General features: G+C 42.0%; 1 protein-coding gene and 1 non-coding gene across 2 annotated transcripts in view; one reads left to right on the plus strand and one right to left on the minus strand.

The window, feature by feature from the left end:
• LOC124606275 (spondin-1) overlaps positions 1-2,183 on the minus strand; it is a 605,207-nt gene extending 603,024 nt beyond the window's left edge. Inside the window, exon 1 of the mRNA XM_047138254.1 lies at positions 2,138-2,183. Coding sequence (XP_046994210.1) covers positions 2,138-2,181 — 44 coding nt within the window. The 5' untranslated portion in view covers positions 2,182-2,183. The remainder of the gene's footprint in view (positions 1-2,137) is intronic.
• Positions 821-895, plus strand: Trnat-ugu. The gene has a single exon. It is a non-coding gene; the product is annotated as a tRNA-Thr (tRNA).
• Positions 2,184-25,030: the final 22,847 nt, after the last annotated feature.

Consider the following 25,030-nt stretch of genomic DNA (forward strand, 5'->3'; position numbering starts at 1 on the left):
ATCGTTCTTATGGTTAGTGTAAAACAGAAAGACAATCTGTACTGGAAAAAGGAAGAAGAAAAGTGTTTTTAAATGTCATTGGTAATATAGGCAGCTCACGTGTCCTTATTATTCATTTTGTAAGTGCACGTTAATGTTAATTGTTATAGTGAATTAATTATGTCCTCGATCGTTTTGTTTACAACCGTTACTCATGGGCTTGATTCTTCAAAGTTGGGAATACATACATGGTGACAAAACCTTTGAAACTGATATCTAAGCTTGCTACGAGAGTCGAACCTGTGATGCGTGGCGCTAGCTCAAAGCGGCGGAGGCATGCAGACAAAACATAAATTTTAACGTTCCACCGACGACGAGGTTATTACGGTGGAGCAGAAGCTCAGAGTGGACAAGGATGGAGAAGGAACTATCCTGCGTTCATCTTAAGTGATTTAGTGACTTGAAGGAAAGTATGGGATGGTCGGATTGGAATTTGAGACCCACTCTTCCTGAACTGTCCTAACTAAAACTACATCTGACGTGTTGGGGTGGGACACTACTTATATGGATGTGGTGTCTGTTCTTTCGGACATGTCCGAAAGAACAGACACCATATCCATATAAGTATATAGTTCTGGCAATACCGGCCATGACCTCCTTCTTCTGTACGGATGCACACATATTCCCCGAACTCTTACGGGACTTCGTAAGATTGTCTTCCACGAGTAATGAGTGTGTTGGGGTGGGACACTACGAATGTAGTGTGTGGACATACAAGGTGAGATGTGAGTCTCGTGGGAGGCGTGTGCGAGATAGTCCCTGCAGTCGCGCTATCCTCTGTGCCCACTGTGGCTTAGCTGGATAGAGCGTCTGCCATGTAAGCAGGAGATCCTGGGTTCGAGTCCCGGTAGGGGCACACATTTTCACCTGTCCACGTTGATATATACCAACGCCCCTTAGCAGCTGACGGTATTAATATACTTCTAACATCTGACATGGTCTACACTTTTCTTCCGTTACACTACAGGAAGTAGTTATCCTATAGGTCCCTCACTGATCTTAGATCTAAAACAAATCTTTTCCCAGAATTTAAATTTTCTTATGAAACCTAGAAAAGTTTGTTATTGTACATCGTTTGTATTCCTCAGCAGCAAGCTCTAGACTTAAACGCAATATCTTTCACTCTATTTCCTTATATATCTACTGCACATTGTGGCAACTCTCATGTAACTCTGTTTTAAACAGGAAAGAGACTAAATTCCCCATGAGTCAGAGTACATTTCAGCCTATAAGTTTAAGTTTGTACTTAAATTATGCTGCGACAAAATAACTTACTCTCAGCATTCTGGGAGTAAAGACCACAGTGTGACAGTTTTCATCAATGGGAATCATGGATTGAAGGTCATTTTAAAATTTTCTACCTCGGCTGTTTTTCGCAAGTTCTCAAAATTCAAAAATGGTTCAAATGGCTCTGAGCACTATGGGACTTAATATCTGAGGTCATCAGTCCCCTAGAACTTAGAACTACTATGAGTGTAGTGCACCCCACACAAAAAAGGACTAAAGGATGCTGGCGGCCGACAAAAAAGAGTTATAAAGATATATAGTCAAATGAGAAGTACTGACGCGTTTCGTTTTTGTACGAAAACAGTCATACACATTTGCGGAAAACGTGTTCTCACAACAAACACAGGTCAGAAAGTGTCTGCTACTTCACTGCGTGTCCAGCAGTGTTTGTGAGTTATCTGCTGTATTATCATCTCACTGAGATTCGAATACGATGTGTGTACGTGCCGTTTTAAACGTTGACATAAAGTTTAGCACACTTCAGTAGCATATGGGTTTTTCACCTTACCTAGACAAAAACCACTCCAGCAATAGAGTCCATATTGGAAGATAATTATTGTTTGAAATTCGACATGGTTCACTATTCTATTTGTCGAGGTAGACGACATTTTGAAAGCAAGAAGGAGAAGGTTGTATTTAATTTTTAAAGTTGACAGTAAAGTGGAAAATAACATCGATACATTTGTATGTATTATCTTCGCATTGCACGCTAAATGCAAGCTGCTGTCAGTGGCTACATCTAATTAAATACACTAATCATGCCTTCTACGGACAACTGCTTCGCCGAATTCTTATTGCGTGTGGTACTTACAAGCGAGGAGCAGAAGCTGCGAATCTCCGACTGTTGCGCTCCATGAGGCGTCAGACGCAGCACTGGAAAACTGCCGCGCTCGGCGTCGCTTATAGGCGGCGCGCTGCCGTGTGTTTCCCGGCGCCCCCGCATGTGGCGCTTGCGTCGGCTGGATTCGTGTTCTGCGATGTCCCACTCCGTAGTAGCGAAAGGAATACTTGTTGCCTGTCCTATCTGTTTCATGTTGCTTTTACCGCACGGCCACTGATGTTTTTGTTTGCACTGAATTTTTTTGTGTTGAAAGAACGGGAGTAACACTGGAGGCAATCTGCTCATGCGAATCGCCTTCGATTTTCAAGCTAACTTCGACATTCGTGGAAGCTAAAACTCTCAGAAAGTTGTCAAACCCGGATACCTTTATTTCGAAGGGAGTTACAGCTCCAGTTGACTCATCAGAGCATTTCTTTTGGTCCAATAAAAGGTCCAGCTACCGCTTGTTACTCTACATTCCTGTCAAGCTTCATACAAGCTTTCTCATTATATTTCGCTTGTGATATCTCTGGGAGAAAGGAACAGCTGACAGCTTTATTTGGCCTTAGACTAGAAGCTGTGTGCGGCTGGTCCGGCGGAGGTTCGAGTCCTCCCTCAGGCATGGGTGTGTGTGTTTGCCCTTAGGATAATTTAGGTTAAGTAGTGTGTAAGCTTAGGGGCTGATGACCTTAGCAGTTAAGTCCCATAAGATTTCACACACACACTAGAAGCTGACACTGCAATGGAATGTTGCAGGAGGCAGGAGTTAAACAGTTCTGCGAGCGACAGGAATTTCAAAGGAATGGAGAGGAAGCAGTCGTGAGGAATGTCTAATCTCATAATTCTGTGATACAGAAAGAAGAAGAAATTGTCCCGACTTCTATTAATAATGCTTGACACAGAAAATAACAAACAATGTGACAGTTATTTGCAATCTGCCCTTCAGTTTAAATGTCTCTAAAAATGCTAATGACTAATCGGAGATTAATAGTTTGCAATACTTTAAACTAAGGACGTACTCATCACCTTGCTGGAGCTGCAAGTTTCATGCATAGCAAGATCTGGTCTCTCTGAATCACTACGAAATAAGTGCCAGGGGTTGTTTTTATTTTTTAATAAACAAGAATTAACAAAAACTTAATTATGTAACTTCATTTTTTCAGGGTGATAACATAACTATAAAAAATAGTTCTATTCAAGCCAATGAAAACATAATTTTTACTTGAAGAATAATAATAGGCCGAAGGGTTTAATGTGCCTTGAAATATTTTAGGAAGAGTTAAGGTTTTATAAAACGCCTCGTGTGTTTGGCAGCTTCCCATAACACTGTCGTATATGAATCTTGTTCACACGATAATATTAATATCGAACAGGAAACATCTGCACTAGAAGCACTGAAGTTTTTGTTTTTGGATTCTAGTAAAAGTAAATGTCTTGTAACAGTGTGTGGTAACTAACACAACAACAGTAACAACAACACCGTCTGAACAGGCTTTGAAGGTCCAACAGTACCGACCGGCCGCTGTGTCATTATCAGCCCTTAGGAGTCACTGGATGCGGATAAGGAGGGGCACGTGGTGAGCAGACTGCTCTCCCGGCCGTTGTCAGTTTTCGGGACCGGTGCCGCTATTCCTCAATCAAATAGTGCCCCAATTGGCCTCACACGAACTGAGTGCACCCCGCTTGCCAATAATACTCGGCAGATCCGGACAGTGACCCATCCAAGAGCTCGCCAAGCCCGACAGCACTTAAGGGGAGGTATCCGTGAATACCAGGGGAAGCCTTGAAAAAATTGTCAGTTTTCTAAACAGTGCAAGTCAAAGAATAAGATTTGTAAGCCCATATGACGCTTACTATCTTTCAAGACATCTTTTGGGAACATTTTTATTTATAAACTACAGCTTTAGCTCTCTCACTCTTTTTTAAATTGTATTTTTTGTTGCTAGTTATTTATTATTATGTATTATTAATTATTTATGTACATCATAGGCAAACACCCCTCAGCATACAAACAAAGTAGAAGGTTTATCTTTTCTGTAAGTTCTTTACATCATTATCTTTAAAGTAGACTATTGAAAACGTGGTTCTACCATAAATTGTGGTACAAAAAATTTTAAGTATGATTATCAAACATTTTGGAAATTAATTCAGCATTTTATTTTCAAAGTTAAGTCGCAGCAGTAGTTTACTTTTTAGTGAAGCATGTTTTAAGACAGCATACAAAATTTCACTACTCTATCTTTAGTAGCTTTTAGCCAAAGTGTACCAGAACATGAAATAATTTAACTTTCAGAAAATTCAAGTTAAAGTTAAAACTTGATTTTCCTATTTAACTTGCATGGCACTAGTGCATCCCAGGTCCATATTCAGCTTGTTTCCTGTGTTGTTCTTCCTCGCTTCTCTTTTTCACACTTCTTCTTCTTCTTCTTATTTCTTCTTTGGTGGCTTCCAACACTGATTTCTCTGCTTCGAAGAGTCTCCTTCGGTCAAAAGCTACTAGATTCCTACGCATATTTAGTTCAATAGGCACTCCCACCAGTTGCATAACATTAAGCCTTGACACTGCACAACACTGAAACATGGAAAAGCTTCCAGCACACCTATTTTCAAAGTGTTTACTCCTACTAGAACAGTTAGTTTTTGGTATATGTTCCCATGTACAATTGTTGAAACTTTCATTTGGATTTTGAGTCCTACCATTTAAACATTTCTCTAATAATTTTGTGTCACTAAACCCCAACATATAGGTTTTATAACTTCTATTATAGCAAATGGCAAAGAATCCTTGTGGTTGCAGGTTTCACCTTTAGTAACAGCTCTCTGGTGGCCATACCATGAATCACTGTCAGGTGGGCAGAGTGCATGACAAGGGTTGTCATCTGTGGAGGATTTATGAAAGAAGGTAGCCCATACTGCCTTTTTCGTTTCGTCAAGGTCATTTTTATTTTGTTTTATGGCTTGTCCATAATAATACTGCAGCCAGTCTATTTCTTTGTCTGTAAGCCGACCACACCCACTAATGCACTTACCATCAGGTAATTTCTTTCCTATAAAATTTCTCTTCAAGTTCCTCAGTCTTGTACCTAACTTTTTCTGGACATGTCCAACACATTCCATTTTTTTCAATTTTTGTATCAGCATAAGGTTTAGATTCCCAAACTTTTTGGTACCCTTTTGAGTCTCCATCTCCTAGGTAAGATGTATGCATCACACTACATTTCTCGACTGACCTATGAAATATCTTCACAACACCTTTAGATTCCATCCATCCACTGTTTCCAATAAAATTAATCAAACGTTTATGGTTTTGAATTCCACTTGTACAACCATGACAGTACTTGGTAACACATTCCACATCAATGAGTTTACCATTGTCCAAGGAGATAGCTGTCACTACACCAGTTAGGGAACTATGGCCTCTTTGTTGTCAGGATGCATCCTTGGCTGCAGACATACATGTGTTGGTGTCATTCATGCCTAAACTTTCGTGAGCAGCATTTTTCATACTATAATTGGCTAGTTCTTCTAAAGTCTGTAGAATAGTTTTACTGTCCCTGTCAAAACTTGTAGGGGGAAGTAAGTCCATAAGAGCACAGAAAATTTGTGCACTTCTGTACCCTTTGCCTGTGCACCTCATAGCATAAGCAAGTTTAATATTTGTGTTGTACACTCTCTGATTATTTACCCCACAAGTATAACTACATTCGCTTAAACCACAAAAACTATAAACCACTCTTAATTTTGATGCACAACCTCTTCCAGCATGTATCTCCCCAACTACCTTCACACCACTATTGCCTCATTCCTTACACTGCAACACTGCAAAGCTTTATTTATTAGTTCAGATAGAGCAGGGATTTAGACAATAACACAACCTGAATCAATAGTTGGCGTCTCTATATTATCAGCATTAATACTGTCAAGTCCATTATACAAGTATTTCAGTTTTAGCTTCGAAGCACTTGGAGTAGTTGAAGCTGATTCAAGTGTTGTATCACGTTGTATTTTAGTATTATCAGAGTTAAACCGTTTGGTGAACCGATTTCCATGAAATTTACGTTGTTTGACACCGAACTTCTTAATTCTTCCCATGGCTTTCAAGTGGAATAAGAAACTCACGCACACAATAAGAAAATCACGCACACAATTACTTCGCTATAATCAAAATATTCGCGTCAAAACAACAGCAAACAACAAATAAACTACCTGTATAAACAAAAGATACACAACTGTAAAGTTTTCGCAGGTTAGCCAACTTAAGGGACTAAAAAGTCGTAAAAACAAAACAAATGAGAGCAAAACTTTAATTTTAGCAGAGCTGACTGTGTACCATCGGGACGTCGTGGTGTGTGGAGCCACTTCTAAATTCCTCTGATGTTGGTACCTTCTGTGGTCCATTTTCCTGGAAGTAAAATTTTTCGCGTTCAGGAAATTACAGAGAACTTTTTAAGACAAAAATTGAAAAATCGATTTTTTGACAGTTATTCACGTGAAAGTCCCCTTAACTTCGGTGATCTGACGGGATCCGGTGTTACAACTGAGGCAAGGCCATTGGCTGAGGTAACTAATACACTGACGGAAAAAAATTGCAAAGCCGAGAAGGAGTTGTGCCACATGAACGCAAGTTGGTAGGCGTGTTTCTACATCTGGAATATGATGTCTATTCAAATTTCTGATCAGTCGTACCAGTAGCGCCACTGTGAGTATGCAGATAAAAAAAAATATTCCAATGTGTGTGAAATCTTATGGTATTTAACTGCTAAGGTCATCAGTCCCTAAGCTTACACACTACTTAACCTAAACTATCATAAGGACAAACACACACACCCATGTCCGAGGGAGAACTCGAACCTCCGCCGGGACCGATGCAGATCAGATTTGCTTTAAATACATGCTGTAAAGGTCATTAGTTACCTTTGGGATTTCATATAGGGAGTTGATTTCAGTCAAAAATGCTTTTAAAGTGACAAAGACGCCATGATCAACACCTCACAGAGTATGAACAAGGTCGTGTAACAGGACTACGAGAAGCTGGATGTTCCTTCTGCAATATTCCAGAAAGACTTGGCGGAAATGTAGCCACTGTACATGATTGCTGGCAACGGTGGTCAGTCGCAAGAAGACCGGCCTCCAGACCATAACGTGGCACTACCTAGAGGGAAAACCATCGTGATCGGCGTATGGCTCTGGTTCACCGTACTGCATCTGCAGAAGCAGCTTGAACAGCAGTTGGCACGACAGTGACACATTGAACTGTTACGAATCGATTACTTTAAGGACAGCTCAGAGCCAGAGGCCCTGTAGCGTGCATTCCACCGACCCAAAACCACTGGCATTTGTGACTTCAGTCGTGTCAAGCGAGAGTTCATTGGAGGGCAGGGTGGAACTCTGTTGCGTTTTCTGATGAAAGCTGCATCTGCCTCGGTGCCAGTGATGGCCGTGTGTTGGTTAGGACGAGGCCAGTTGACGGCCTGCAACCAACCTGTCTGCGAACAGGACACACTTGGCCTACATCTGGAGTTATGGTCAGGGGGCCGAATTTCGTATGACAGTAACAGCACTCTGGTAGTTATCCCACGCGACCTGATTGCAAAACTGTACGTCAGTCAGGCGATTCGACCCATCATGCTGCCAGTCATGAACAGCATACCAGACGGTGTTTCCCAACCAGATAACGCACGTCCATATAGCGCAGTTGCGATGAAACACGCTCTACAGAGTGGCGACATGGCGTCTCGGCCAGCTCGATCACCAAATCTGTCTCTAATCGAGCACATACGGGACATCATCGGACGACAACCCCAGCGTCATCCACAACCAGCGTTAACCGTCACTGAAACGAGCGATCAAGTGCAGGAGGCATGGAATTATTTTTTTTGTCTTTTCCTTTATTGAATTTCGATTCCCCCCGAGGGGGGCGGGCTGGCAGCAGCTTAGTACGCTGCATTTCAACGTACAGAATTTTTAAAACTTATGAAGATCAGAAACAATAAATGCAGGCGATATAACGGTGTCTTAAATTGTAAACCGGCGGAAAATTGTGGAAAGTTAAAACATAATAAAGGGCGGGAGATGCTAATAGAATGCACAGCAAACAGACAGGTAAAATAGTAAACAGACAATTAAAAACACGGTGATAATCTGGTTTCTGTTGGCAAGTGATATAAAAATCACACCCATTGACAGTACAATGTCTGTTCGCAACACTTCGGAAAAGACGCACAACACTTAACAATCACTGGAAACACTGCACTAAAAAGTCGGCACGAAGATGATACACCACAGCCAAAGGCAGATGGGTGGGGGGGGAGGGGCTGGAAAGATGAGGGGAAAAAAAGGGGGAGGAGAGGAAAAATGAAAGGGGGGAACAGACGAAGGGGGAGGACTCATAAGGAGGGGGGAGGGGTGACAGGAAGACGCGAGAGGGAGTGGGGAAAGGCAGAGGAGGGAAATGCAAAAGGACTCGGGGGAGAGAAGGGAGGCAGAGAGAGGGGGTAGGCAGGGAAAAATCAGGGTGGAAAGGGGGGCGAGAGGGAGCCCAGGAAAAGGATAGAGGAAGGAAGGGGGAGGTGAGGATCAGAGATGATAGGCGGCAGGGGGAGTTGACGGAAGCCACCTTGGGAAAGGAGATGAAGACTGTACAGATGGAGCGTAGGGGGGTAGGCATGGAACTCCATCCCACAAACAAATATCTGGCACCTGTACAACACAATGCATGCTTGTTTACATGCTTGCCTTGAACATTCCGGCGGCTACACTGGTTATTAATGTCAAGTATTTCACATTTGCAATGGCTTATCTCGCGGTAACATTAACTTGTGATCTTGCAATATTAATCACTTAAATATGTTACCTAGACAACTGTATTCCAAAAATTTTTGATTAGTCTACTGAGTTGCGGCGGCTTCTGTGAGGGCACAAGGGTGCTCCTGCTAGCGCCACCTGTGCGCGCGTTCCATCGACCCTGTCCCTGGGTCATGAATGGTGTATCGCAAAAGAACGTGGGAAGGTGTGCCTGAGTACTGGGCGTCCTGGCGATTGCAGCGCGTTAACACCATTGACCGTTGGGCTCTCACTGAATATGTTAATTTTTATGAAACTGGTTTTGCTGTTTGTTGTTTGGTATATGGTGACGGCCTTGTATTGGGAGCAGCTGACGCGTTGCTGTTCTGCTGGTCAGGTTAAAAACGGTTCAAATGGCTCTGAGCACTATGGGACTTAACATCTGAGGTCATCAGTCCCCTAGAACTTATAACTACTTAAACCTTACTAACCTAAAGACATCACACACACATCCATGCCCGAGGCAGGATTCGAACCTGCGACCGTAGCGGTCGCGCGGTTCCAGAATGTAGTGCCTAGAACAACTCGGCCACCCCTGCCGGCCATACCTGGAGTCCTGAAGCTATTGGCCTCCTCAGCAGTTGTTTGAAAATATCTATGAAGACCGCTTAGTAAGTACTGTACTAAAGATTGTTAACTCTGTCTGGTATGATCTGACCAGGAATTCAGTTTCTTTAAGCCTTCCAGTGACTCCTTTGGGGCAGTGTGTCTCAATATGGAGGTTTCTGTACGCGCCAAGCTAGTATTTTGCATATGAAGCATGTACTTGAAATCATGGTTTGTTATTATTGAGTATTTGATATTACTGATTGCAATTTCTGTTAGTTGTAGACCTCATGATCCTTCCAGGGGCAAGTTATTGAATCTAATAACTCTCCCCACGAAGGGCCATGAGGTCTAAAACTAACAGAAACAGATTTGGCCTGTAACTTAAGTTGTGTGTGCTCAGTCTAAATGTACGCACGTGTGGGTCATGCGTGTATGTGTGCTTGTATTTGCAAACACTTACTCCGTGTTGAGGATCCCTTCGGGTTATAAGTGTATAGTTTAAGCGGCCATCTGCTATTTGGTACGTATCCCAATCACAGTGTCTATTAGCCGCTAAGAGGCCCCGGTAAAGGTACCCCTTGATTTTTAAAAATCTTACTTTAATTATTATGTAATTATTTTAAATGATGTTGTACATTACTTCTTGTTATTACTGGCAAGGTTAACTTGCAATGTTATGAGCTTGCCGCTCCCATATGGAAGTTTTAATAGTTGAATTTTCAATTGCCCATTTAAGTATTACTGCATCTATTAATATTTGTTAAACTTGTTTTGTTGTTTGTTGTTTGGTATAGGTTGACAACCTTGTATCGGCAGCGGTTGACACGTTGCTGTTCTGCTGGTCTGGGGCGGGGATGCATTTGACTTCTGCTTCGGCGGCTTTCACCATCATCGCACGGGGTCTAAGTGGTGGCAGGTTACACGCGATTCTGCGGATTTCCAGTTCTAGCTTTAAGTTGAATAGTTTGTTTTTACTCTTTTGATATCGTGCCATAGCGGGGGTGTCGCCGGGTTAGGAAATAACTGACTCAGTAATCTTGTTGTTGTAAGGCCCTTGTGGTCATGTGATGAAATCATTTGGGCAAACTGAGCACAGAGTTTCATCATTTAAAAAAAAAATTAATGGTTTAATTCTCATTATCATTTTAATTGCGTTTTAGGGACCAGGTAGTTTATTTAAGTACTTAACGTGATTTATGTGGAACAGGCTTGTGGCCAATCAGTAAAGTACTACTGTTGCCTCGGTTTTACCATGTGCGTAACCTTTGAGCAGCTTGGCCGTATCTTGTTTATATCAGAACGGAATAACTAGTGGAGTTGTATGCATTTTAATGTTTGTTTATTTAATTTTTGTTGAATTTATATTCAAGTCCTGTTGTGGATTAACCGACAGTTGCGATCTAGATGCGGGGACAGAGTGCCATTGCAGTTTCATTTAATTAATTAACTGTTTGCAGCCGGGTCTCCATTGTGTTACTCAGTTGACGTCCTTTGAGTGCTAGTTGTAATTTTATGTATAAATGTCCTTATACATTGTGAATTCAATGTCCTTATACATTGTGAATTTAATTTAAAAATCTTAACCATTTGTATGTATTTCGCAAGAATCTTGGTAACTGTCAGTTGACTCATGACTGAATTGTTATTAAATAAAAATATTTGTTTGCGAATGATAAATGACGCATCAGGCTGGGCCACCCTTCCAAGTGGTTTCCTTAAATTAATCCCGACCCTTGGTTTTGGTCTCATCTACATTAATTGTTTTTGGGGTTGCGATATTTTTTCGATCAGTTTACAAGAGATACATAGTTATTTAATACATTTTCGTCCAACAATTACCTATAAATTCCATGTAAAATTAAAATACAAGTAACATGGATCTCAACCGTCAGATTTTATATACACCTAGACAAAATACACAGTAGAAAGGGCAGAACGTTCAAAGAAGAGTACCTCTTTAATTTAAATTAATCATATTAACCAAATAGGTACAGAGAACCGATAATAGGCTAGTGGAAAGTGAAAAACAAACACCCCAACGATACTGTCCAACATGAATGAAATTTTTATTTATTTATGCATTTTTTATTTTATTATATTTTTTTTTTTTTTTTTTTTTTTGGTCAGGCAAGATTAGGGACTTAAGACCCTCTCTTACATCCATCCAAACACGCTAAGTAAGTTAACATTAAAATATGTTTAACTTACGAGCAGTATATAATATGTAATAACCAGAATATTAACATTACATAAGAAATAAATGATGATGGTAATATAATAATACTAATAATAATAACCAGATAGTAGCAATGAAGCGGGATGTGGTATTACGAAAAGGGCACTCTAATTTCCGAATTACATTTTTGTCGCCTATGAATAATGAAATATATCACAAACGAGTAGCAGTAGAAAAGAAACAATCCAAACGTGGAAGAAAACTGATTTGGAGAAGAGCGAGAGATGACATGGTAAGGTTAGCAGATAGACAAGGAAACAATAACAGACAAGATAATGAACAGATCGCTTTTGTTGACAATATGACCGAAATTCTGTTTCATTGTTGGACAGAAGAAATACAGCTGTGACACGCCGAGAGGTAGGTGACATGGTATAATGCAAAGGTTTACTGCCCTCTTTATTGGACGGCGGCTTTGGACAAGATTTGGGGGGGGGGGGGGGTTACCAAGCAGCTTGTTCCAGACTCATATTATTGCAATGGAGAAGGAGAAGGGGTACAGCGTATTGTTATGCAAAGGTATAGCCTGATACTGCGCAGTAGAGTCTTGTGTTGCAGTTGTAATAATGAAAGGTATTTTATATATGAGATAAACAATAACTGAGAAACTGATAAAGAGTTTGTGAAGAGCTGATTTAACGAACCACCTTTAATACATTCTGACATGCAAACACACACACACACACACACACACACACACACACACACACAAAAGACGACCTTCCACGAAGAAATTATCCGAATGTAACGGAAATCGGTAGATGTGACGAACATTCATAGACAAACAAATCACTACAACATTGTATATTGTATAAGTTATACTTTGTCGTATAATCTTGAACACAATATCGTAAATAAATGTCTGAAAGTGGGAGGGAACTTGTGCTGAGTGGTAAGGTACTGAAGCAGAATAAGTTTACTGAAATTTAAATAAACCACTTGATTTAACAAAAAGTTTCACAAGCGTAAGACATGCCTCCAACATTTTAGTATTACTCTAGCAAGGGATACAGAAGACAAAAGTCACCAAAAACTGAACAGAACAATTTAAAAATTTCCATATTATTTCACATTGCCATCCAGATGTATTTTCATTTAAGAAAAGCAACTGTTGACAGAATTTAAGTAACAAAACATTAAAACAGCAACTGCCAGTGAGATGACTGATACGACATACTGGAAGCAGATGGTGGTAGAATTTAAAGGAATAATCAACACAATTAATGAAGGGCCAACTGTCCACCGGATTTAGTATTATGACTTACAGAAAGCAACTGGCGAAGAATTTCAAACAACAGTCGAATGAATTTAAAAAAAAATTTCTAAACAGATAATCATTTAAAAGGAAAAAACTCCAGCGAAAATGTAATTTAGTGTAACAAAGACAGCTAAACCGAAAAGGAAATCTTATCCAGAGTGTACAGTTCCCCAAAATATCGGAACAAGTATGATTACAGGTACCTGGCAGCGCGTCCTTTTTGGAACAATGAAAAAAGAAACCGTACATACCTTCAGTCGGTGAATACCATATTTCGTCTGTCTTTTAGAATGGGACAGTCAGGTGGTAACGGAACCAAAACCAGAACACAATTTTGACTTATCTCTGGACTAAACGGCTGGCCAGTCTAACTAGTTTCTTAAATTAGCTCCCTTAGCGCTGCTTATCTTTAAACAAAGATTTTAATTGCAAGTGATCCATCTGTTCCAGTAGAAAAGTAACTAATTACATCCTGGTCCAGATTACGGGGTCCGTGAATACACTAAATGAACAGACAGGATTATGAGATCTCCTTCCTGCAACATAAGAGACACAGATCAAAATACATTTACAAACTATACATACACATAGCACACAACTTTGAAAGTAAAGAAACACTCGCTAACGCAGGGTACAACAGTACGTAAGGTCTTAACTACAACGTCACAGGCGCGAATAAAATTGCATGCGGCTTAGCCATTTTGAACAGGGCTCACATTTAACACGACCCGTCTCGACATAGCGGCTCCTCTGAAACGGTAAAATTAATAACAAGCAATCGGTAGGAAATTACATGATAGCCGTCTTGTCATAACTAATTCACTGACTTCATTGTGCTTCTGACAAAGTTATGGCTAACCAGGACAGCACGGCATGCACACGGACGGGTAGATCACCAAACGACACAACAGGCGTCAAACAAAACGCGCACCCTAATTTCTGAGGCTCGTCTGGGAACTACCTAACAGATCAAAACGAAAATTTCTGTTCCGACACTGAGAATGTTGAGTATTTATGGAAAAAGTTCAAGGCAATCGTAAAATGCGTTGTAGACAGCTACGTGCCGAGTAAAACTGTGAGGGACGGAAAAAGCCCACCGTGGTTCAACAACAAAGTTAGGAAACTACTGCGAAAGCAAAGAGAGTTTCACTGCAAGTTTAAACGCAGCCAAAACCTCTCAGACAAACAGAAGCTAAACGATGTCAAAGTTAGCGTAAGGAGGGCTGTGCGTGAAGCGTTCACAGAATTCGAAAGTAAAATTCTATGTACTGACTTTACAGAAAATCCTAGGAAGTTCTGGTCTTGCGTTAAATCAGTAAGTGGCTCGATACAGCATATCCAGACACTCTGGGATGATGAAACGCGTAAAGCTGAAATACTAAACACCTTTTTCCAAAGCTGTTTCACAGAGGAAAACCGCACTGCAGTTCCTTCTCTAAATCCTCGCAAAAACGAAAAAATGGCTGACATCGAAATAAGTGTCTAAGGAATAGAAAAGCAACTGGAATCACTCAACAGAGGAAAGTCCACTGGACCTGGCGGGATACTAATTCGATTCTACACAGAGTACGCGAAAGAACTTGCCCTCCTTCTAACAGCCGTGTACCGCAAATCTCTAGAGGAACGGAAGGTTACAAATGATTGGTAAAGAGCACAGGAAGTCCCAGTCTTCAAGAAGGGTCGTCGAGCACATCCGCAAAACAATAGACCTATATCTCTGACATCGATCTGTTGTAGCATTTTAGAACATGTTTTTTGCTCGCGTATCATGTCATTTCTGGAAACCAAGAATCTACTCTGTAGGAATCAACATGGATTCCGGAAACAGCGATCGTGTGAGACCCAACTCACTTTATTTGCTCATGAGACCCAGAAAATATTAGATACAGGCTCCCAGGTAGATGCCATTTTCCTTGACTTCCGGAGGGCGTTCGTACAGGCTCTGAGCACTATGGGACTCAACTGCTGAGGTCATCAGTCCCCTAGAACTTAGAACTAGTTAAACCTAACTAACCTAAGGACATCACAAACATCCATGCCCGAGGCAGGATTCGAACCTGCGACCGTAACGGTCTTGCGGTTCCAGACTGCAGCGCCTTTAACCGCACGGCCACTTCGGCCGGCTCGTTCGTACAGTTCCGCACTGTCGCCTGATAAACAAAGTAAGAGCCTACGGAACATCAGACCAGCTGTGTGGCTGGATTGAAGAGTTTTTACCAAACAGAACACAACGTGTTGTTATCAATGGAGAGACGTCTACAGACGTTAACGTAACCTCTGGCGTGCCACAGGGGAGTGTTATGGGACCATTGCTTTTCACAATATATATAAATGACCAAGTAGATAGTGTCGGAAGATCCATGCGGCTTTTCGCGGATGATGCAGTAGTATACAGAGAAGTTGTAGCATTAGAAAATTGCAGCGAAATGCAGGAAGATCTGCAGCGGATAGGCAGTTGGCGCAGGGAGTGGCAACTGACTCTTAACATAGACAAATGTAATGTAATGCGAATACATAGAAAGAAGGATCCTTTATTGTATGATTATATGATAACGGAACAAACCCTGGTAGCAGTTACTTCTGTAAAATATCTGGAAGTATGCGTGTGGAACGATCTGAAGTGGAATTATCATATAAAATTAATTGGCGGGTGCCAGGTTGAGATTCACTGGGAGAGTCCTTAGAAAATGTAGTCCATCAACAAAGTAGGTGGCTTACAAAATACTCGTTCGACCTATACTTGAGTATTGCTCATCAGTGTGGAATGCGTACCAGGTCGGGTTGATAGAGGAGATAGAGAAGATCCAAAGAAGAGTGGCGCGTTTCGTCACAGGGTTATTGGTAAGCGTGATAGCGTTACGGAGATGTTTAGCAAACTCAAGTGGCAGACTCTGCAAGAGAGGAGCTCTACATCGCGGTTTAGCTTGCTGTCCAGGTTTCGAGAGGGCGCGTTTCTGGATGAGGTATCGAATATATTGCTTCTCCCTACTTATACCTCCCGAGGAGATCACGAATGTAAAATTAGAGAGATTCGAGCGCTCACAGAGGCTTTCCGGCAGTCGTTCTTCCCGCGAACCATACGCGACTGGAACAGGAAAGGGAGGTAATGACAGTGGCACGTAAAGTGCCCTCCGCCACACACAGTTGGGTGGCTTGCGGAGTATAAATGTAGATGTAGAACCGACAGCAGCCGCAGGCTGCTAGTAAGAGGGTACTTTTGTCGTCCAGCTGTCACTCAGGAACCAACAGGCCGTAATCAAAAGGCAGCCGTTACGACCAACAATTGGAACGAGACTGGCAGGTTCAAATGGTTCAAATGGCTCTGAGTACTATGGGACTCAACATCTTAGGTCATAAGTCCCCTAGAACTTAGAACTACTTAAACCTAACTAACCTAAGGACAACACACACAGCCATGCCCGAGGCAGGATTCGAACCTGCGACCGTAGCAGTCCCGCGGTTCCGGACTGCAGGGCCAGCCCGACAGGTATCAAACCCGCCACCACAGCTGACACAGATTTCCTCCCAAGATCCAAAATCGAAGCACAAGTAATCGTTCAGCCGCCACATCAGATCAGTTTTCCATCGGACGATATTCACTACCGAAACGGTATCAACTGGCATATCAGGTCAGCACAGACTCGCGTTTTAACGCCTAACTGCTCCTCAAACCTCGCACTTCGCAGGCCCCAAACCCACTCTTGTTACTCGCAACTCACTACCTCTCCGTAACTTACTGAGAGCGCTGACCAGCGTGGCTGGTCTTAAACTCTGCGTCAAGTCATGCGACCTTCCCTTTCGTGGCGGGTCCGCTGCTCGTTCCTCTGCCGCAACAAGCGATGCGGCCAACCTGAAGCACCAATCGATATAGTGCGAAAGGAAAAGATACACCGCATGGCACAAAGAGAACTAATGGGCATATTTCAAGTCCACACTGTTGTTCTTCCTTTAAATCGTCGTACGAACGACAAAATGACAGACACCGAAATAAGTAACCAAGGGATAGGAAATCAACTGAAATCGTTCAACAGAAGAAAGACCAGTTGACCCGACTGTATACCAGTTCGATTCTAGTTGGAGTATGCGAAAGAACTTGTTCCTCTTCTAGTAGCGGTGTAACGTAGGTCTCTGGAGGAGCAAAGCGTTCCTACTGATTGGAAAAAAAGCACAGGTCATTCCCGCTTTTAGGAAGTGCCAACGAAGAGAAACACAAAACTACACTAGCGGAAAAAAATTAGTACCCCTGTTTTAAAGACTTCAAATACACGCAAAATTTATCTTTGTAATAGTGCATGTGAAGTACATGAAATGATTACATTCACTGACGCATAACATAAGTGGTTCTGAGATACCATGTATCAATCCATGCTGAAACTATGTTGTAACCTTCACAGGCGGCTTTGACTCTGGCATCCAGTCGATCGTACATATGGCGAATACTGTCCTGGGATACGTTATGCCACGCCTGCTCGACCTCTCCACGTAGTTCTGTAAGAGTTGTCGGTTGACGAATCGCACGAGTCACTTCTCGTCTCACCACATCCCGCACGTGCTCGATTGGAGACAAGTCCAGAGATCGAGCTGGCCAGAGAGGGTGCTGCACGTCCTGCAGAGCACGTTCAGTTTGACGGGTAGTGTGTGGGCGAGCATTACTCTATTGGAGGAACACATTGACTTCCTATTGTAAGAATGGCAAAAGAACGGGTCTAACAACACTCTGCACGTACCGAATGCTGCTAAGCGTCCCCTGCAGAAACACCAAAGATGAACGAGAGTTGTAGCTTATCGCACCCAAGACCACAGAGCCTGGGATAGGGCCAGTGTGTCTCTCATGAATGCACTCTACGAGGCAGCGCTCACCAGTTCTACCGGGTGATCAAAAAGTCAGTATAAATTTGAAAACTGAATAAATCACGGAATAATGTAGATAGAGAGGCACAAATTGACACACATGCTTGGAAAGACATGGGGTTTTATTAGAACCGAAAAAATACAGACGTTCAAAAAATGTCCGACAGATGGTGCTTCATCTGATCAGAATAGCAATAATGAGCATAACAAAGTAAGACAAAGCAAAGATGATATTATTTACAGGAAATGCTCAATATGTCCACCATCATTCCTCAACAATAGCTGTAGTCGAGGAATAATGTTGTGAACAGCACTGTAAAGCGTGTCCAGAGTTATGGTGAGGCACTGGCGTCGGATGTTGTCTTTCAGCATTTCTAGAAATGTCGGTCGATCACGATACACTTGCGACTTCAGGTAACCCCAAAGCCAATAATCGCACGGACTGAGGTCTGGGGACCTGGGAGGCCAAGCATGACGAAAGTGGCGGCTGAGCACACGATCATCACCAAACGACGCGCGCAAGAGATCTTTCACGCGTCCAACAATACTTTTTTTTTTTTTTTTGGTTCTAATAAAATCCCATGTCATTCCAAGCATGTGTGTCAATTTTTACCTCTCTATCTACACTATTTCGTGGTTTATTAAGTTTTCAAATTTATACTGACTTTTTGATCACCCGGTACTTTGTATGAGCACACGACCGTCACTTTGCTTGCAGGCAGAATTTGCTTTCATCGTTGAGGACCACGGCTTCCCATTCCATCTTACAAGTGATCCTCTGACGGCACTAGTCAAGCTGTTCCCCTTACTAATCGGCCTATCCTGCTTGCGATATAAAATATGACCGTGGATCGCATGTATACCTAATGGATTTTTTAAAACTGGATAAGGCTATCTTTTCCGAAGAAGTAATACCGATAAGTAGGGGGAAAGTGTACAACCGATCTTTCCGATAGAAAAGTCTACTAAAAATAAAAAAGTATTTAAACCGAACAGGGCTACAATTTTGAAAAATGAACGTTATTTTTTGTGTATTCACTCACGAACAACACTGGACAGAAAAGGGGTACCACTGATCATGAATCCAAAAGTTACACTAATGAATGAAAAGGAAATAATTTCGGTCGCCAGTCCACTAGGGCGATTTACATCCAAAATCCTGTACAAGACGATGGGAAAGAAAAACATTTATTATTAAACACTGACATGGCAACTGAAGGTTGTCACGCTTTTGACACTAATTTTAGGTGAGTATGTAATGATAAAGAAAAGTGAGAAGTCATTTTTACGTTAAGTTTGTCATTAAACTTTGAAAAAGGCAATCGAGTAATGATTTGAAAATATCCACTTAAACTGTAAGTATTGGACTTCATTACGTGAACAATGACTTTCCGAAACCTTAACATAACGTCATCAAAGAAATTTAGAGAAAGGCAAGCACTTTTTACTTTGCAGTTACTTAATTTTCAAATTGGATTTCATATTATTGTCTGAACAACTGAGCCTTTTTTACTGACTTGAACAGAATTAAATACTAGACTACGTACCAAACCAAACAGCCATGTGCTCCAAGCTATATGTAAAACAAATAAATCTTCCGCACTCTTAATTTCTGCATTTTCTTTAGATTTGGAATTTTTCCAGTGATAGATTCTCAAACTTTGGTTAGCATATAAGGAGAAAAAGGAACATGGACCCTGCTTGGTAACAATGTCTGGGGGCAATGAGGACACAATCGCCCTGAACTTAACTGGTTATTATTTAAATAAAGTTCATTAATCAAATCACATTCAGTTGTGCTGCCGTTAATACTTTCTAGCAATGAACAGTCTTACTTCAGTGCTGTGTGTGCGACGAAACTAGGAGCCGACTACGAATCTGTGTTGCTGGAACTGCTGCTGTTGTTGAAGACGGTAGCATCTTGTGGGGCCACAGCTAATTTCAGGAACGGGCAATCGTAATTAATACACCCTCTTCTGTCCGTCCACTGTCCTTCCTCCTGCTATTAGTCATCTGGCTGGCGCGCGTACATGATGCCGCCGTAATGGTACTCTCCACTGCGAGAGCGTTAACACCACACTTCCGCACACTACCAGCGCTGGAACCCGTCTCCCGCTCACTCCGCGCGCTATGCGCAACAACTCCCTACACAAAGATTTTACAACTCTCAAGCACTGCTATTATCGTTGCTAGTCGATGGAAATAACAATTCCTTTGGCTTTTTCCCAGAGCTTATAAGTTTCACAGTGAAACACAGATAAATACAATGAAATGTCAACAGACTTCTACCTAAATGTACACATACAGTGAAGCAATATCCTTACTTATTAAAAGATAGCATTTAAATTGCAAATATTTACATACCATTAAAAGAAAAATTATATATCGGTAGCAGATGCCATGCATCCTGCATTTTCAGTGTTACAGATGCTGTGACCCGAATGGAAGATGGGGTAGAGGTATGCATGCCCGTAGTCCTAGTGCTAAGAACGGGTTCGCAACAGTTCGTGTTGACACGTCTAGGCTCACAAGCTGTCTTATGTGTGCTGTGGTAGCTGTTCGACTTGCCACTGCTGCCCTTACAATACGATGATCCTGGCAGGCGTCTGCGCTGCGCGGACGTCCAGACCCTTGTCTTCCTACCATCATCGTTGCACATTGACGCAGCACATCCAACTTGTGTTGCAGTTATTCTAAAGAACCACGCCGCCACTCGGAGGGTCACAATTTGACCCCTCTCAAACTCGCTTAGTTGGCTTAGGAAGTACGCGTTCTATGCTCACGTATTTGATATTTCTGGACACCGGAAATCTCCTCTGTAGGAATCAAAAAGAGTTCCGAAAGCAATGATCGTGTGAAATGCAGATCGCTCTGTTCGTCCAGGAGACCGAGCAAGCAGTAGATACAGGTGCCCAGATAAACGCCGTGTTCCTTGATTTCCAGAAGGATTTCGATACAGTGTCACTCTGCCTCTTAACGAACAAAATACGAGCATGCCGAATATCGCACGAACAGTGTGACTGGATTCTAGCAAGCGGAGCACGGAAAGCCATTCTCAATGGAGACATGTCCTCAAACGTAAAAGTAAGCTCGGCTGTGTCCCCAGGTGTGTTGTAGGACCACTGCTTTTCACAATATATGTAAATAACCCAGTAGATAACTTTGGAAGTTCCGTAAGGCTTTTTTCGCGGATGATGCTGTTGAATATAGAGAAGTCACAAGGATAAAAAATTATAGCGAATGCAGGAAGACCTGCAGAAGGTCGACGCTTGGTGCAAGAAGTGTCAATCGACCCCCAACGTAAACAAATGTAATACATTTCGTGTACACAGACAGAAAGATCCTATATTGTATGTTTATACAGTTGCAGAACAATCACTGGAAGCAGTTAAACAGATGTAGTACGTTATGTACACGTAGACAAAAAGATCCTTTATTGTATGATTACACAATTGCTGAACAACCACTGAAAGAAATTATCTCCACAAAATATCCAGAAGTATGCCTACAGAGCGATCTGAAGTGGAAAGATCATACAAAATTAATCGCAGGTACGACAGATGCCTCACTGACATTGATTGAAGAATCCACAGGAAATGTAGCCCATCAACAGAGGACGTAGCTTATAAAATCCTCTTTCGATCAATACTTGAATACTGCTCGGCAGTCTGCGATACCTACCAGAGAGGATTGATAGAGAAAACAGAGAAGATCCAAAGACGAGCAGCACGTTTAGTTACATGCTCATTTAGGGACCGCGAAAGCTTCACGGAGATGCTCAGCCAGTTCCAGTTGCGTACGCTGAAAGTGAGGTGTCCAGTGCCACGGTGTGGTCTACTATTATATTTCCGAGAGCTTAGGGAGTTACTAGAAGAAACAATTCAACATATAGCTTCCTTCTCCTTACATATCGCGAAAAGACCGCGAAGATACGATTACAGACAGCCGAGCCCACACATAGGCTCACCAGCAATTGTTCTCCCGCGAACCATTCGCAGCTGGTAGAGGAATAGAGGGAAGTAACACTGGTACACAAAATACCCTCCACCGTACACCGTAAGGTGGCGTGCAGAGTAAAGATGTAGACGTAGAGTAGAGAGCACAACATCAACATACTTGCACGTGACAGAGCTCCCCGGCATGTGTTATATTAGCAACTTATCTGCATACTGATTCCCAAAATCTTTTGAGGGCTGCACGAAACTGAGGGCCAGACCCTGGAAATTAGAAGCTGAATTTATTCAGTCCTCATTCACTAACAACCGGGATGATCTCGTGATAACACACAGTAGCACGCTTATTTTTCGTGCATCACGATATATTTACCCCCCCCCCCCCCCCTCATGAACCATGGACCTTGCCGTTGGTGGGGAGGCTTGCGTGCCTCAGCGATACAGATAGCCGTACCGTAGGTGCAACCACAACGGAGGGGCATCTGTTGAGAGGCCAGACAAACATGTGGTTCCTTAAGAGGGGCAGCGGCCTTTTCAGTAGTTTCAGGGGCAACAGTCTGGATGATTGACTGATCTGGCCTTGTAACATTAACCAAAACGGCCTTGCTGTGCTGGTACTGCGAACGGCTGAAAGCAAGGGGAAACTACATCCGTAATTTTTCCCGAGGACATGCAGCTTTACTGTATGATTAAATGATGATGGCGTCCTCTTGGGTAAAATATTCCGGAGGTAAAATAGTACCCCATTCGGATCTCCGGGCGGGGACTACTCAGGAGGACGTCGTTATCAGGAGAAAGAAAACTGGCGTTCTACGGATCGGAGCGTGGAATGTCAGATCCCTTAATCGGGCAGGTAGGTTAGAAAATTTAAAAAGGGAAATGGATAGATTAAAGTTAGATATAGTGGGAATTAGTGAAGTTCGGCGGCAGGAGGAACAAGACTTTTGGTCAGGTGATTACAGGGTTATAAATACAAAATCAAATAGGGGTAATGCAGGGGTAGGTTTAATAATGAATAAAAAAATAGGAGTGCGGGTTCGCTACTACAAACAACATAGTGAACGCATTATTGTGGCCAAGATAGACACAAAGCCCATGCCTACTACAGTAGTACAAGTTTATATGCCAACTAGTTCTGCAGATGATGAAGAAACAGATGAAATGTATGACGAGATAAAATAAATTATTCAGGTAGTGAAGGGAGACGAAAATTTAATAGTCATGGGTGACTGGAATTCGTCAGTAGGAAAAGGGAGAGAAGGAAACATAGTAGGTGAATATGGATTGGGGGGAAGGAATGAAAGAGGAAGCCGCCTTGTAGAATTTTGCACAGAGCATAACTTAATCATAGCTAACACTTGGTTCAAGAATCATAAAAGAAGGTTGTATACCTGGAAGAATCCTGGAGATACTAAAAGGTATCAAATAGATCATATAATGGTAAGACAGAGATTTAGGAACCAGGTTTTAAATTGTAAGATATTTCCTGGGGCAGATGTGAATTCTGACCACAATCTATTGGTTATGAACTGCAGATTGAAACTGAAGAAACTGCAAAAAGGTAGGAATTTAAGGAGATGGGACCTGGATAAACTAAAAGAACCAGAGGTTGTAGAGAGTTTCAGGGAGAGCATAAGGGAACAATTGACAGGAATGGGGGAAAGAAATACAGTAGAAGAAGAATGGGTAGCTCTGAGGGATGAAGTAGTGAAGGCAGCAGAGGATCAAGTAGGTAAAAAGACGAGGGCTAATAGAAATCCTTGGGTGACAGAAGAAATATTGAATTTAATTGACGAAAGGAGAAAATATAAAAATGCAGTAAATGAAGCAGGCAAAAAGGAATACAAACGTCTCAAAAATGACATCGACAGGAAGTGCAAAATGGCTAAGCAGGGATGGCTAGAGGACAAATGTAAGGATGTAGAGGCTTGTCTCACTAGGGGTAAGATAGATACTGCCTACAGGAAAATTAAAGAGACCTTTGGAGAGAAGAGAACCACTTGCATGAATATCAAGAGCTCAGATGGCAACCCAGTTCTAAGCAAAGAAGGGAAGGCAGAAAGGTGGAAGGAGTATATAGCGGGTCTATACAAGGGCGATGTACTTGAGGACAATATTATGGAAATGGAAGAGGATGTAGATGAAGACGAAATGGGAGAGAAGATACTGCGTGAAGAGTTTGACAGAGCACTGAAAGACCTGAGTCGAAACAAGGCCCCGGGAGTAGACAACATTCCATTAGAACTACTGATGGCCTCGGGAGAGCCAGTCATGACAAAACTATACCATCTGGTGAGCACGATGTATGAGACAGGCGAAATACCCTCAGACTTCAAGAAGAATATAATAATTCCAATCCCAAAGAAAGCAGGTGTTGACAGTTGTGAAAACTATCGAACTATCATTTTAATAAGTCACAGCTGCAAAATACTAACGCGAATTCTCTACAGACGAATGGAAAAACTGGTAGAAGCCGACCTCGGGGAAGATCAGTTTGGATTCCGTAGAAATGTTGTAACACGTGAGGCAATACTGACCTTACGACTTATCTTAGAAGAAAGATTAAGAAAAGGCAAACCTACGTTTCTAGCATTTGTAGACTTAGAGAAAGCTTTTGACAATGTTAACTGGAATACTCTCTTTCAAATTCTGAAGGTGGCAGGGGTAAAATACAGGGAGCGAAAGGCTATTTACAATTTGTACAGAAACCAGATGGCAGTTATAAGAGTCGAGGGGCATGAAAGGGAAGCAGTGGTTGGGAAAGGAGTGAGACAGGGTTGTAGCCTCTCCCCGATGTTATTCAATCTGTATATTGAGCAAGCAGTAAAGGAAACAAAAGAAAAATTCGGAGTAGGTATTAAAATTCATGGACAAGAAGTAAAAACTTTGAGGTTCGCCGATGACATTGTAATTCTGTCAGAGACAGCAAAGGACTTGGAAGAGCAGTCGAACGGAATGGACAGTGTCTTAAAAGGAGGATATAAGGTGAACATCAACAAAAGCAAAACGAGGATAATGGAATGTAGTCAAATTAAGTCGGGTGATGCTGAGGGAATTAGATTAGGAAATGAGACACTTAAAGTAGTAAAGGAGTTTTGCTATTTAGGGAGTAAAATAACTGATGATGGTCGAAGTAGAGAGGATATAAAATGTAGACTGGCAATGGCAAGGAAAGCGTTTCTCAAGAAGAGAAA

Source organism: Schistocerca americana, chromosome 3 (assembly GCF_021461395.2).
Source record: "Schistocerca americana isolate TAMUIC-IGC-003095 chromosome 3, iqSchAmer2.1, whole genome shotgun sequence".
NCBI classification, from domain to species: domain Eukaryota; kingdom Metazoa; phylum Arthropoda; class Insecta; order Orthoptera; family Acrididae; genus Schistocerca; species Schistocerca americana.